Source organism: Vidua chalybeata, chromosome 5 (genome assembly GCF_026979565.1).
Source record: "Vidua chalybeata isolate OUT-0048 chromosome 5, bVidCha1 merged haplotype, whole genome shotgun sequence".
Taxonomy (NCBI): domain Eukaryota; kingdom Metazoa; phylum Chordata; class Aves; order Passeriformes; family Viduidae; genus Vidua; species Vidua chalybeata.
The window spans coordinates 29688839-29703442 of NC_071534.1; the positions used below are offsets into that span (position 1 = coordinate 29688839).

Sequence of the window (14604 nt, forward strand, 5' to 3'; positions counted from 1 at the left end):
TATTGTGATTAAAATCTATATTGTAAAAGCATTCATTTATGTCATGGATAAATTGAGCCAGGTTCATCCCCAGTCCAAATTAAATGAAGTAAACTGCATCTCATCAGAGATTAATTTGACCCTTTCCTTTTCCCTCCTTCCCTTTTCAGCTGCTATTAAAACTTCCTTTAAGAAAAAATAAGCTCAAAAATAGCAAGAATTGCCAAAAGCATCGTATTTCTGGAATCATATTCATAATGTGGAACGGCAGAAAGCAGATTTAACACTTAACATATTAAAGCAGAAATAATGTTTCCAAGAAATCATTTGGTTTCTCTGTTCACTTTAAACATGCAGATGCCAAGGGCTGTGTGCTGTGTTACATTATGGGAATTCAGTAGAGGCCTGGAGGCATTGCTTGTGCTGGTAAATATTGAGAATGCATGAGGGACTGAGAGAGGAAAGATCACAATGCCCACACCACAGATCCTTCTCCTTAGCTCCAAGAAAGACTTTAAAGTCTTTAAAGTCTACAGCCTTGTCTAAATGGAATTCATTTTTACTGGTATAATTATAATTATACCTGTAAAATTAAACCATTATAGTGATAATGGTAATAACTCTCCAAGGTGAGTGTTTTCCATGGGTTACTTTTTTCTGTTCACAGCGTAGCTGAAATACCTTCCAAAACTCTGCAAGCATAAATTGTGATCTACAGGCCTCTGGTGGACCAGGAGATCATGGCAAGTGGTCCACTCCTGATCTGAGGAGTCACAGGAGAGATTACTGTTGGCATGATTTTCCCAAGGAGTTTGAACACCAAGTGCAATGGCAACAGGTCATGCAATCTATGAGAAATCCTGAGGGCCAACAGCAAGCTGCTGATGCAGGATATTTGGGGCTGTAGCCATAAGACACACCAGAAACAGAGTGGCTTTTCAGCACCCACATGAGGCATTGTAAGATAAATAGAAAATTAGTGTGGTTCAGCCCAATACACCATTCCCCAGCTGCCTTTGGGAACACGACAAAAACTTTCTACCAACTCTCTTACACCTAAGAGGGTGTTCATAGCCAATCCCACAGCCATCCAGGCCAGCTGAGCTGTTTGCTTGATTGAAATCCAGGTCTTTCCTGGTATGTTTCTGTTCAAATATGGCTTATGCAATTAACAAGCAGGCAAAGGAAGAGAAAGGGCTATAAAAATAAGCACAAAATAAACAGAGATTGGCCATGAGAAATACTGACATGAACAAAAAGATATATAAATATACATAGAGGTAAAACTTCAGAGAATATACCTGCCAGCAAACATGGTTTCAGCCTGAGCTGCAATTTCATCTATGTCAGGAACAATTGCTGGGAAAAAAAATCAGAAGGAAAAATTTGAAAAAAAAAAGAAAGAAAGAAAAGGAAAAAAAAAAAAAAAAGAAAGCCAATGATCATCATTTAATCTCTACAGCAAAATAGAATTCTGTTCCTCTTTAAAGCAGATGGTATCAAGTAAAGGTTTAACTAGTCATTCCCCAACTACACAAAATTTGCTTTCTGCAAGAGTAGCAGAGAACAAACAGGATATGGGGCAGAGTTAAATTGTGTATTACTGTTCCTGAGGAAGACAATTGTAGTGATGAACCAAAGCCACATGGTGGCTAGGAGCTGTACTAGCCACCAGCAGTGACCCACAAATGACACAGACTGTGAAACTTTTACATTTTTTCTTACATTTTCTTCTTTTTTCTTGAGCCAATCCCAAATATACACGAACTTCAGAATATTTACCATAAACCCAGTTATTTGCCACACCATCATTTTGCTTTAGAATGGCTTTAATGTAACTTATTACTTAAGACTTCAGTACCCCTGTATTATACATATGCCCACCTCCAACTAAAGCAATGCTCCCCTACTTGCAGATGTTGACGCAGACCTTTTGAACACTTCTGTGTGCATGGGAAGGCTCTCTGGAAAGCCAAATCAGTCCTGTACCACATTCACCTCACTTAAATCTGTCCTCATTCACCCCCAACCATTCTCCACTTGCCACCATGCAGTGTTTTGGGAAGTGCACAGATAAAAGAACAAAATATCATACTGGAGAAAAAGGAGTCACTTTTTTGTTAGAGGAGGAGGACAGGCCAGCAAAAAAAATATTGTGGAATTCCTTAAATTTTTAATTTTTTCACAACTTTTCAACGTGCAGCAGCCTGTGTCTTTCTGCTGCAGTTGAGCTCAGTGTTTGCAGTTGCCTACCCAGAATTACTTTGCATTGAAAGAAAATAGCAAGGTTTACCTGAGGCAGTCCCTGGTGTATCAGGTGGGGATGATGTAGAGCAGTCAACGTTTTCAGTGTTTTCCCCAAACTCTCTCTTATAGATAGACAGCATGTAGGATATTCTGTAGTCCAGTCTAACACTGAGAATAAACTACAAGAATAAAAAAGTGAAGTAAATTAATTTAACTTTACTATGAAAAAGCAATCCTATACATTCACCAGTTTTCTGTGATTCCTTTCTTTACCCTGCCCATCCTGAGACATGTTGAATCCTGCCTATTTACTGGGATTCACCCAGCATATGACAACTTGCTTTTCTGAAGTAATTTGACCATGTGACTAATCCTTAACTATCAAACCACAGATTAAATAAGAAATTAGGATTAAGTGCTCTTCAATCCTGAGTGCTCTTGCAATGAATGTGCTGTGAAAAAGGAAAGGATGAGACAACATGTGATTCCCTCAGGGAATGCACAGGATAAGGTCCTGGAATCATCCTCCTAGGCATCAACCAGTAAAGCAGGACAGTATGGAGAGAAATTCAGTCATACAAACAAGGAAAATGAAAAGCATGAAAGCATGAAACAAGGAAAATGAAAAATACATGTGAATGGTGTTATTTAGGTCCTATACTTTCATAAGACTCTGTTTTTCACTGTAAGTTTTAAAGTAAAGGAGGCCTAGAACCAAAGAATTCAGTATTGAGTATGTTCTAACTACTGATAGCCTTTCAGATGACAAGTAATTAGAGTCATCTAAATAATTTATGAGCAGTCAGAACAAATGGAATCCTTCAAAAGTGACATTGATACCAACAAATCCAGAGAATTTATAGAAAACACTGAAACATTCCTTCAGGGCCTAAGCACTGCAGAAACCGAGATTCGATACACAGAGCAAGCATGTGCCACTTCATTTATTAACAGCACAAAGTGAAAACTGCATCTCAGGAGGCAGGCTGGTGTCACACAGCTTGTCACATCAGCTGGGGGAAATCACAGCAGCCCACAGACTGTTCTCAATCCAACAGTGGAAATCTGAAACGCATTAAATGCGCTGCAAAAGTGAGCAGCCTCACACAACTTCAGTGAGGCCAGGGCCCATTCTGCCCTTCATCCAGAGGGCAAATGATTAAATCAAGCAACCACCCCAGTGTTAAATGAGTGTGAAGCAAACTGGAAACAGACATGGTGTCTTCAGGAAACATTAGTGAGGCAGATTAGAGGACAAATTGTCATTGCACAGTTACAGTGAGAAAGTTTCTGCAGCATCCTGTTCCTTCAAAAGTGAAGTTGGTACAACAGGGTGAGGACCACAACTGTACAGTTGTTCACACAGAGGACTATCCTTCCTCATATCAAGGAGATATTTCTACAGTGAATAGTAAGAATGTGGGTAACAGAACTGGCCACTGTGTGAGTAAAGAACCGTGAAATGACTGCTGTGTAATATACCACCCCTCATTATTACCTGCAAAATCTCAATGATTTTCAGTTTGGTGTCCATTACAATCACATCTTCACTGTCTGCAGTGCTGGCTTGCTTGCTTGGGTGAATGCTTGGCTGTATGTCAGGGGTACTGATGGGAAATACAGACCCTCTGCTCAGCACCATTTGTGTCATCATCTCTCCTACCCCATGGATGGTCCTCATGACGTTGTTCCCTGTGCATTAAACAAAATCACAGACATATTTCCTAGGACTAAAGCACATTTACAACACTATATATCACACATACACCCATGTTGTCAAACCCCTTTCCAGTCTCAAAAGGCATATTGAAAAAGAAGCCCTCAGTTCCAGAGTTCGTTCAAATTACCCAATTAGGCAAAAAATTTCTATGCTGATTTTCCAAGATATAATTTCTTACATGTCAACAGATGGTAAATATGCCAAAATATTTCCAGAGTTCTGTTAACATGCTCAACAAATGATAAAAAGTAGAACTAAAGAAATCTCACCCATTCCTTTTCTTGAAGGTGTATTATCCACATCCAAAATAATTTCTTAAAGAGGTTTGTTTAACTCATTTTTAAGAATATTTGCAAACTGAGTGTTGCATATCCAGTATTATAGAACATCCCTGGGCAAGTAATTCCAGTATCTGACTATGCTTATGGCTAGAAAACTTTTATTGGTATTTTATTAATACTATCTATTGCTGCAATTTGGAGACATATGGGAAGACTTTTATATGTCACATTGAAAGAGAGTAAAGAGATGAGGTTGTGCCAGTCTGATCAATCTCTTTGTGTGGTTCAAATGACAGGCCACAACTCAAACCCAAATGACACAACAAGCCAACCATCCCCCTTCAAAAAAAAAAAAGTCCCATGAGAGTGCCAGGCTTGAAGGCTGTCCTGAAGGTCAAACTGGAATCTGTAATCACAGTGCCTTTTGTAAGTTATTCCTGAGGGAAAAAATTATTTTACACTTATGTGGTAAAACCTTTATCAAGGTTGCAATGGTATACTGCAAAATTTACCAAGAAATACCAACTGTTCTTACAGATTATACTGGTCTTTATAGTGAATTTTGATGGGAAAAGCATCTCAGTGAATCAGTGGCTTCCTTGCAAAGGTGGGACAAGAAACCATGAGAATATGGTGTTACCTACCTACATGAATCAGTTTTCTTTCTTGCAAAGCACAGATAGGAAGGACTGGAGGAAAGGAAAGGAATGATAGCATCTCTTCACAGGAAGAGTGCCAGGACCTAGGCTACACTAAAGGCAAAGAAAAGACTGAAGGAAATGTAACTTTGCTGAGAGAAGCCTGAATAGTTCTTATCTGTCCTTTAGTACACTTTAATCACCATGCCACAGCCAAGCTTTACTCACACTGAAGAAACCCTCTTCCCAGATAATTTATTGTAAAAGCCAAGGCTGGATTTTATTTTGTTGGCAAAATCCTCCTCTTATACCTTCTTTCTTCAGTCCGTACAGCTCAACTACAATGTGTATGGAAAGAGAATGTCTTTAGCCCTGACTTTAAAAAGGAAACACACAAAGAAGGAGCTTTTTCAAAGTGAATGAGGCAGATTAGTGTCAGTTTTGAGGTCCCATTCAGCATCTGGTCTGGTGTGCGATCACTCTAAGTCAGTCTTTTAAAAATAACACTTCAAGTCCTTACAAAAGAGAGGGGGGAAAATGTACTTCTGATTTTGCATGTTTTTAGTGAAAAAAACCTAGAAGTCAAACTACAGACAGGATCCTCACATTAGGCAGGCACAGAAAGTTCTAACTGCTTACACAGGTATAAAGCAAATAAATTCATCACAAATATCCACCATGACACAAAATGGTTTTCCTTTCAAATAAAGTAAAACAGTGTGGGAATAACATAGGATGGATATCCCCCTCCCACTCCCCAGTTCCCTTCTCCCAGTGTGCTAAACAAGTATTTGTACTGACCGCCACTCAGTGCACCTGTGCAAAGCTACAGTACTATGTGAAGGACCCTTAAACTACCCTCAGTTAAACCAACATTTTGCATCTTCTTCATCTTCAAACCATGATATTCATAAATGAAATCCATTTCATTCTGTTCTTAATGCTGACAGATAAGCCCACAACAAGAATTGTACCTTGGGCAGCTGCATCATGGCCTGCAACTCCCCTGGCATACACCTCAGTTGAGAAGTTATCATCTCGCTCAACATCGTTTCAAAATCCCTTTTGCTCAGTTGGGCAGAGGGAAACATAAATAGAGGGCATTTGGAAAGCTCAGGAATTCTTTAAAAGCAAACTTCAGTTAATGGGGTTAATGATAAGGGAACCAGTTAGGTCTAAGACAAGTCCAGAAGATATTCTTCTAAAAAACAAGATACAAACTGCAGTTTGTCCCAGGTGAGGAAGAAGAATTCCACTTCATCTTGAAAAGTTCCTGCTCACCCTTCAAGACTGAAATCTACTTGGTGTAAAGCTAACAAAAAAGTTAGTTAGTGTCTTTTGGACAAGATATCAGACAACATCTTGAGTGGACCTCAGTTCCTGGAGAAAGAAAGATGGGATTTTGCCCAGACCATATCTTGCTTATTTCTTAGCTCTTACTGGGGTGCTGCACAGGAACGACAGGGAATGGGATTAAACCCTTTCCGTGAACAAGGAATTTTCTCTGCATTTCAGGATGACCTCCATTAATGAGTAGACCACTCCTTCCACCTCTAGGAAGGACAGTGAGAGGCCTGCAATAGCAAAGACTCTGAGGGACTCAGCTAATGTGATACTGGAGCCTAGAAAAGCATCTAGGAAATAAAAATAAATGAGGTGACTGCTGTCCTTTCCTGTTACCCACAGAGTACCAGTGGTCAAAGGTGGCACAAACCAGTGAGAGGCAGCTATGAAGCTGCTTCCCAACAGCATCAGTAACAAGGATAAACCCTCTGTCCACAGCATTCCCTCACTATTGACCTTAGTGTAACTGATCTCAAAATATAGCGGTGGGAAAGTGAAGAAGGATTAAGGTGGTACTTATTATCCCTGCCATTTCAAACAGCATTTCATTAATGCATAGAAAAGGATTTTAGTAAGAGAAAAGTCTACTTAATCCAGTTCAGTATTTACAGCTGAAATGGGTAATGATTCAATACTGCATTATTTCTGTCAATAACAGCAGGGAGACAAGGTGTCATCTTGGAAAACTTTTTAACCAACTGCCTGATGCTGACTATAATTTTCAGTTAATTCAGAGCAGGCTTGAAGAGAACATTCCCGGAGTTAAAATGCTGCAGCAACTGGAGCAATTCAGCATTTCATTTCAGGAAAGGTATCTCAGCAACTAAGTTTTGCAGGGTGCTGATGAAATGCAACCCTCTCCAAGGAGCAGACAGCAGTCGAGCAGCACATTCATGGATGGCAGCAAAGCAGCTGATGTGTCTCAACACTGAGAGGAGCTGCTCTGCTCTGTGAGGGAAGCCATGGAGATCTTCCATGTACATAAGGAGTGGACAGCAGCTTCTCCTCCAAAAGATCCCCCAGTAATCATCACTGGTGATACTCAGTGTTGTCTGTCCAGGCGTGGAAGCCTGGACTGTGTTAAGCATGGATTTAAATCTGCCACAAGCACGAGGGGCCAGCAGCAGTCTTGCTTGAACGTGGTTATCCCACCAGGGAAGGGTGTGCTTCCCTGAGGTAAGGCACACAGGAAGGTTACTGCAGCTTAAAAAGGGACTGGCTCTCTGTCAGCTAAGCCTGCAACAATGCAAGACAAAATACATTGGCTCAATAAAAGAGATTTAAGTTCTTAGTACATGTGCACGCGATGACTAAAATAAGGGAGCTCTGATCTTAGTCACATCTCCAAAATGCTTCCTGAATACCAATGACCAAGGAAAAATTAACTTACTGCCTCAGCTAGTTAACTGAGATAAATCAGGAGAGAGAGCAAGTAGATGTGAACGCTGATTACTTTTATGTGCACTTTGCTAGAGATAAATGAAGAGACGCCTGAGCTGTGCCTCCATATGGTACTGCCACCCTTAACCTGCTGACCTCATCTTTGGCTGTTTTCTTTGAGGTCAAGGTACTAACATTTATATATGGCTGTGAAGTGTGGCAGGGAGCGAACAGTCCTTGCAATGTTGTGAGATGCTAATGTGTGCAACCAACCACTTCTCTCAGCAGCAAACTGCTGCAGAAGTGCTCAGAGCTGTGACTGACCAACAGAGGCAAAGAACACAAGGAAATCTCCTTGAATCTTTTTCCAATTTTCCCTTCTTCTCTGTTCCTCCCTTTGCCAAGACAAGTCAGATGCCAAAAGCCTTCCATAAGCAGTGGACCCATTAGAAATGTCTCTTATTTAATGAACAGTCTCAACAAGATTAGTGAAGAGTGAATTCACTATGCACAGTGGTAATTTAAAGGAGCTGCAGATTGACAGACACTGAAAGAAGAGGAAAGAAGAGAATGCTTGTCATGTTTTGAATAGACAACTGTGCATCTCCTTTTCATTACTTTTTATTACAGTGATCACAACTTCCTAATGAGTATCAGTTTCTGTCACAAAACTGTAGCACATAATCTCATACAATTTGGCACAATTGACAATACAGCGGCCTCTCTGAGAAGAAAGGCTTTTCAAAGGAGTCAATTATGGGAAAAAAAATAACAACCACCCAAGTAATCGAAACAGTGGATAATTTGACACTTCATTTTCTACATAAACATATTTTCTTGATAAGTCATTTACTGGTTGCAAAAATTCTAAAAGCAGAATATAAAAGTGAACAACAATCTGCTATGCAATGCAGTATGGATGATAAGTGACAAAATACCATATTCAGTAAGAAAAACAACTGTCGGAGGCAGCTGGCAATTCATGCCTTTTCTGCCAATTGTTCCCAGCCCATTGCTATGGAGCATCCTCAGTTTGCTCTCCCGGACCCAGAATTTTGTGTATTTCACACACAGTGCAGAGAACTGTGCAGAACCTGAAGGTGAATAGTCAGTGGAAGCCTCAAAGGCTGGCAGATCCTCTTAGAGCCAGAGTCCTCTGCTCCACAGAAATCTCCAAGATGCCAGGGAACCAACATGCAGCCTTGTTTATTTAAAAATTACCTATAGGCACCTGATCTGGTCCCTAGCTGCCATGGGGGGAAAGAGCCTGCTCTTGCTATCTTTGCTGTTCAGTCTTCCTCAGAAGAAAGAAAAATTAAAGATGGATTCCTAGGACTCAGTTTGAAAACTGCTTGGCTATTTTTAGCTTGAACAGTTTCCCACAGTGCTCATGTCCCTACACAGAAATTTTAAAAGTGCACATATTTTCAGAAGGATTTTAACACCCAGCTGCTTTCATTAGGGACTGGACCGGTTGGATACTCCAGGCTTCTGGAAACTAAGTACCTAAATGGGAGTTGCCACATAGAACCACAGACTTGTTTGGGTTGGAAGGGACCTTAAAGACCACTCAGTTCCAACCCCTTTGCCATGGGCAGGGATTCCTTCCACCAGGTTGCTCGGAGCCCCATCCAGCTTTTCCTTGGAAAATTCCAGGGATGGGCAGCCACAGCTTCTCTGGGCAACATGTGCCAGGGCCTCAGCACCCTCACAGGGAACAATTTCTTCTTAATATCCCATCTAAACCTCCTTTCTGTCAGTCTGAAGCCATTCTCCTTGTCCTGTCGCTTCATGCCGTTGGAGTAAACCTTTCTTGTAGGTTCCTTTCAGGTACTGAAAGATCTGGTCAGATCTTCAGGAGATCTGTTAATGACCAGAAAAGGACAAATGTATGTGCATCCACTACCCCAACAACCTTCATTAACCCGCCCATAAAAATCAAATATAAGATTCAATCTTGCTTACAAAAAAAAAAAAAAAAAAAAAAAAAAAAAAAAAAAAAAAAAAAAAAAAAGAGGAGGGAGGAGGAAGACAAAGGCTTTACAAAAATATGACAATTCTCACATGGTCTATGTAGTTATTAAGTTATAGAAACAACTCTCTGATGTCATCAAACCCGAGCATGTTTTTGACTAGGACACTTACACTTCAGTCAAAACCAGCACACAGGACCTTGTCTCAACCCACGTGTCAGTGCAGGTGTGTTCAACCAGGTTTTAAGGCAATATTCCCAAAAGCAAAACTCCAAATATCTTTAGCTTTGGGGATTTCAGTGAGATTTATGCTATTGCTCCACCAAAAGCTTCCCAAAGAAAGCCTTAGTGCCATCTTAAAGCACACAACACCTCCAGTCCTCAGGGATCCTCTGTCAGGGAATGATGTGTGCAGCAATGTCTAAATACCAAGGGCAAGATTAAAAATCCAATGGCAGCTTTAGCTCTGCATTTCTTTGCTGATTTGGCTACATTGCTTCATGCAATTTAATTTTTCTGCATGAAAAGTTAGAGCCATTTTAAGGACATATAATAACAACACTACCTTTAGGTAGTGTCCCTTTAGGAACACATTTTATTTTAAACTCTTTAGAGCTGTATATTATTTGCCAGAAGCATTAAAGGCTTACAGCTCTGCTTGTGAAAGAGATATTAATTTTTACAGGTTTTCTACAGAATTTATTCATAAAGACTTCAGAACCTACCATAAACAGGCCAAGAATCACACTTTATGTCTTCATTAAACCATTTTTCATTGCTCAGTAACTAGCTGACCTCAGGTAAGGCTTACAGAAAACCTAATGCCTGGCATTAAAGACACATGGTGAGGTATCACTTCCATATTTTCTAGTCCTCAGAAGTAATGAGGCAAAACAAAGGAAAAAAACTTATAATATGTCACACACATACATTTGCTACCCAGCCCCTGAGTGAAATCTGGCCACTCCAGCCTCCACTTCACCACAACATAGCCAGAAACCCTCCCTTTCTATATACAAACTCTCAGCTGCCCAGCCATGGTGAAACTCCACCAAACTTTACCTCCTCCTGACATTCTACAGGTTCTGGGCTTTTTTTCTATCGCCAAAACCACTAAGCATTGTCAAGCATGGCTTTCATGCCACGGACACTAGTCCAAGGAAAAAAATACATACATCAGCATGCTGGCCTTGAGGGTAAAAAGCACTATGGGAATCAAGCCTCCTAGCTGAGTTACATCTGTAAGACAGATATTGATTCCTAGAAGAGCAATGATCTCTGGAATCCCATTAATGCATGGGTCTTATAATGAGGGAAAGAGTAAGGAGGAAGGAGAAATGGTTCATGCCACAGAATTAAGCTCTCAGTCCAGCCTCCCCTTTGGTCTGGCAATACTCTGCACTGAACAGCAGTTTCTTCTCTGTAGCTATCTGTGACTAACACAGTTAACTTTCCTTTTTCCTCTTATAATCCTTCTTTTCTTGTAAACTGCTGGTATAAATTATTGTTCCAGTCTGCCAGGCAGCCACTGCCTCATTAGCCCTGCTAATCAAAGTATGCCTCAAAGAAGATACTGCAAATTGTTAACTAGACACAAGCGCAGGTAACAGATACAGGGCTGAGAAACAGTACAGTAATATTGAATAGTCTTGGATGAAATCTGTTCCTTGGACACAGAGTACCCATAGGAACCACAGAAAAGGCAGTTGCAGCCTTGTTCTCAACCCTCAGTGGCCTCACTGGTGCTTCCAGTCACTGTGTACCTCTACTTGCAGCCAAACGGGCTGGAAGAAAACATGACCTAACTGGAGCTGAGGAGGCTCCTGGGCTGTGTTGTAGCGACAGAAGTCTGGACAAGAGTCCCCTGACACACAGAAACACAAGCACTCTTCTGCAGCGAGAAGGCAGCAGATCTCACCAGTTCTGAAGAGTCCAAGAGAAGGCGAAAGCTCCCCTGTTCTGGCCCCCAGCAGGGTGGAATCTTGTGTCCCTTCCATCTGCAGGAGGAACACACCACCAAGATACAGACCCAGACACAACATGAAGCAGCTGGGATCTCTGACCACCACTTTGAACAAGTAAAAAGTGGCATCTTCTTAGGCAGTTGTGGGCAACATATTTAACATGAGAATCACAGAGGTGGGAGCAATTTAAGCTTATTACAGGCAGTTTTTAAAACTTATTTTTTAAAAAAGACTGAGCAAAGGAAACAAAAAGACTCCCACTGATATCAGTGGACACTGGCTCAGGAAAATTGTGGAGCTCCTGAAGGACAGATACACTCCGCAGATAACCCACGTTTGTACCACTGAGGGCTTTTCCAGCTGGTGCCCAGGACTCTGAACTGCATCCCAAGACACATGCAGCTCAAATTCAGGGATGTGTTTCCAGGCATGTCATTATTCTCATTCCCAAACAACAGTAACTAAACAGCACTGAGCTGCACGGCAAATGTGTCGCTTACCTGCTACTACCATGTTGCCTTCCTCTTTCGGACCTCACATATGCTGTAGTTGCATGGTTTGACTAAAATCAGCTATTTGAAAGAGCAAATAGCACCTAGAGAAAGATGTGCATTTTAATTCACAGAGAATAAATTAGCAGTGTTGGACAAGACAGATTGGCTCCTTACTCTGGAATGATACAGCAGGGTGCACTTACTAGGAAAGCAATGACTTTACCTTTTAATTAAAACTGCAAGAGATTATAATGTTCTTGAAAGGTGCCAGAATGACAGCACTACTAAATGAAATCCTCATTTTCTCCTTAAGAAAAAAAAAATTCCTCTTCAGAATAGAGGTAGTATATTTTGTATACCCCATAATTTTTTTTAGAATCTAAAAGAGAAAAAAAAAAAAAGAAACAGAAAACAGCTTCAAATATGCACAAAAATAATTCAAAGTTAAGACACAGTGACTGAAACAAAAAAAGAAGTTGGTTGCAAGATTTTCAAGTCAGTTCATTTTTAGGGTGCAATCTAGATAATAGCATTTCCAAAAATATACATCCTTACTTTTTACAGGATCTTGTCTCATAAATGTTTCTTAGCCAGCTTTCTTCAATCTGTCTTCAGCAAATAAGGTCACCCATGAAACTACATGTACATTAAATTTAATTCTAGTTCAAGTAACTGACAGTGGCATTAAAATTAAGTTTTCTAAAGGAAGTAAGGCTTAACATTTACAGTAATGTAAGGATCAACAGGATAAGGGGGAATGGCTTCACAATGACAAGAGTTGGTTTAAGTTGGACATCAGGAAGAAATTGTTCCCTGTGAGGGTGCTGAGGCCCTGGCACAGGTTGCCCAGAGCAGCTGTGGCTGCCCCATCTCTGGCAGTGTCCAAGGCCAGGCTGGATAGGGCTCTGAGCAACCTGGGCTAGTGGAAGGTGTCCCTGCCCGTGGCAAGGGGTTTGAATGAGATGATCATCAAGGTCCCTTACAACCCAAGCCATGCTATGTTTCTGTGTTTTTAGAATCTTTGCCAAACCAAGACAGAGAAACCCACAGAAAACATCAAGGACTACCTCAGCCACCAAGGTGGCTCCGACTATAAGCAAAGGAAGGAAAAGGACTTCTTAATGTAAAAGGTTAATTAAGTCTTCATGCAACTTCCACTAAGCTAAAAATACATTCAATTTTGCAGGTTTGCCTCAACAGTTCAACACTTGTCATATATAATTCCTCACTTAACAAGTAGTTTTACTGAAGTAAGTGGATGTACTTAAGAAAAAAGTATTAAACAGGGAAGAAGACTCAAGACTGCTGGTTGAAAATTTGGTTCTTTCAGTTCTGAGGTGCACACCTCCAGGAAAGCCTTCCATAGCCAAGACTCGCCACATTCTTCCACACATCATCAATATATTTTCCAAAATCCTACTACAGTTTTCACAATGTGGACTGGTCAAACCAGTCAGGAATCCAGCTCACCAGTTCCCAACAACTTCACATTACCAGAATCAGATGTTGGAAGCTTTTGTTGCTACTGACCTGGAACAAGTCAATGGAAAGGCAGCATAACCTACCTGTCCCCAGAGTTATGCAGCACTGATTTTCCCACAGAAATCAATACATTAAAAAAAAAATCTAAAATACAAAACCTATCATGTAAAATATATAGATCCTGACCAAAATTCTCAACTTCTACAGAGATGCTACCTTCTATCTACTACAACTGTAGAATGGAAATTACGTGACTTATCCATTTGGTCAAACCTCTTTCCAAATCATTTTTCTTAGAACCTGAAAATAACTGTGTTTCTGAATCGGCATAACTACTGACAAAATCCTGTGGTTAAATATAGATTTACTATCAATCTATGCAAGTTTACACTTAAATAGTGATGAAAATTAAAATATACAGAACCTAAGCTGGTATTCAGTAGCACTTTTTCTATAAAAGATTTACAGGATCATGCCCCTAATGCTTGATAAAACTTAAACATATTTGTTTATACAAATAAACTGTCAGTCTCAGTCATCATGAGTGGTTTTCAGTGTTTGTCAAAACTGGAGTTATGAGCTGCACTTCAAAGCCCTAAGCTCAAGGAAAGAAATACATGTTCTTACTGAATTAAAGCTTATGCCTAGACATTTGTGATCCTGACTGGAAGCTTTAAAAAAAAATTCTACTCACAAACAAGCATAAAAACCAAAAAAAAGCCCCTACTTCTACAAAATCCAAAATTTAATCTTCCATACATTCACAATATATACACAAAAATCACAACAGAAACAATCATATCTTTTTGTTTGTTTGTTTAAAGAACATCAATGATTTTTTGCCACTCAGGGAAGCTATTTTTTCTTTAGAAAGGAGCTATGTTAACCTGCACATTCCTAGAGTAATAATGTCTTGGAGGGACACCTATCTGCAATATTCTGCAAAGGTTTGGTATGACTGTTATAAGTATTGGACCTGCCAGAGAGGATGCTGGAGAGGAGAGGAGTCTGGAGAGATGTGAGAAATAGAATCTGACCTCCTCTCAATGCAAGAACTCACCCTCACACCTCCCTGACTGGAGAGAGAGGTCCCACCACCCTG

General features: G+C 40.3%; 1 protein-coding gene across 1 annotated transcript in view; it reads right to left on the reverse strand.

Annotated features, from left to right (window-relative positions):
• The window catches only part of ITPR2 (inositol 1,4,5-trisphosphate receptor type 2), a 244006-nt gene that overhangs the window by 149397 nt on the left and 80005 nt on the right, over positions 1-14604 (reverse strand). The window contains exons 22-24 of the mRNA XM_053942273.1: positions 3725-3918; positions 2273-2405; positions 1281-1338 (exon numbers count right to left, since the gene is read on the reverse strand). Of these exons, the coding sequence (XP_053798248.1) occupies positions 1281-1338; positions 2273-2405; positions 3725-3918 (385 nt within the window). The remainder of the gene's footprint in view (positions 1-1280; positions 1339-2272; positions 2406-3724; positions 3919-14604) is intronic.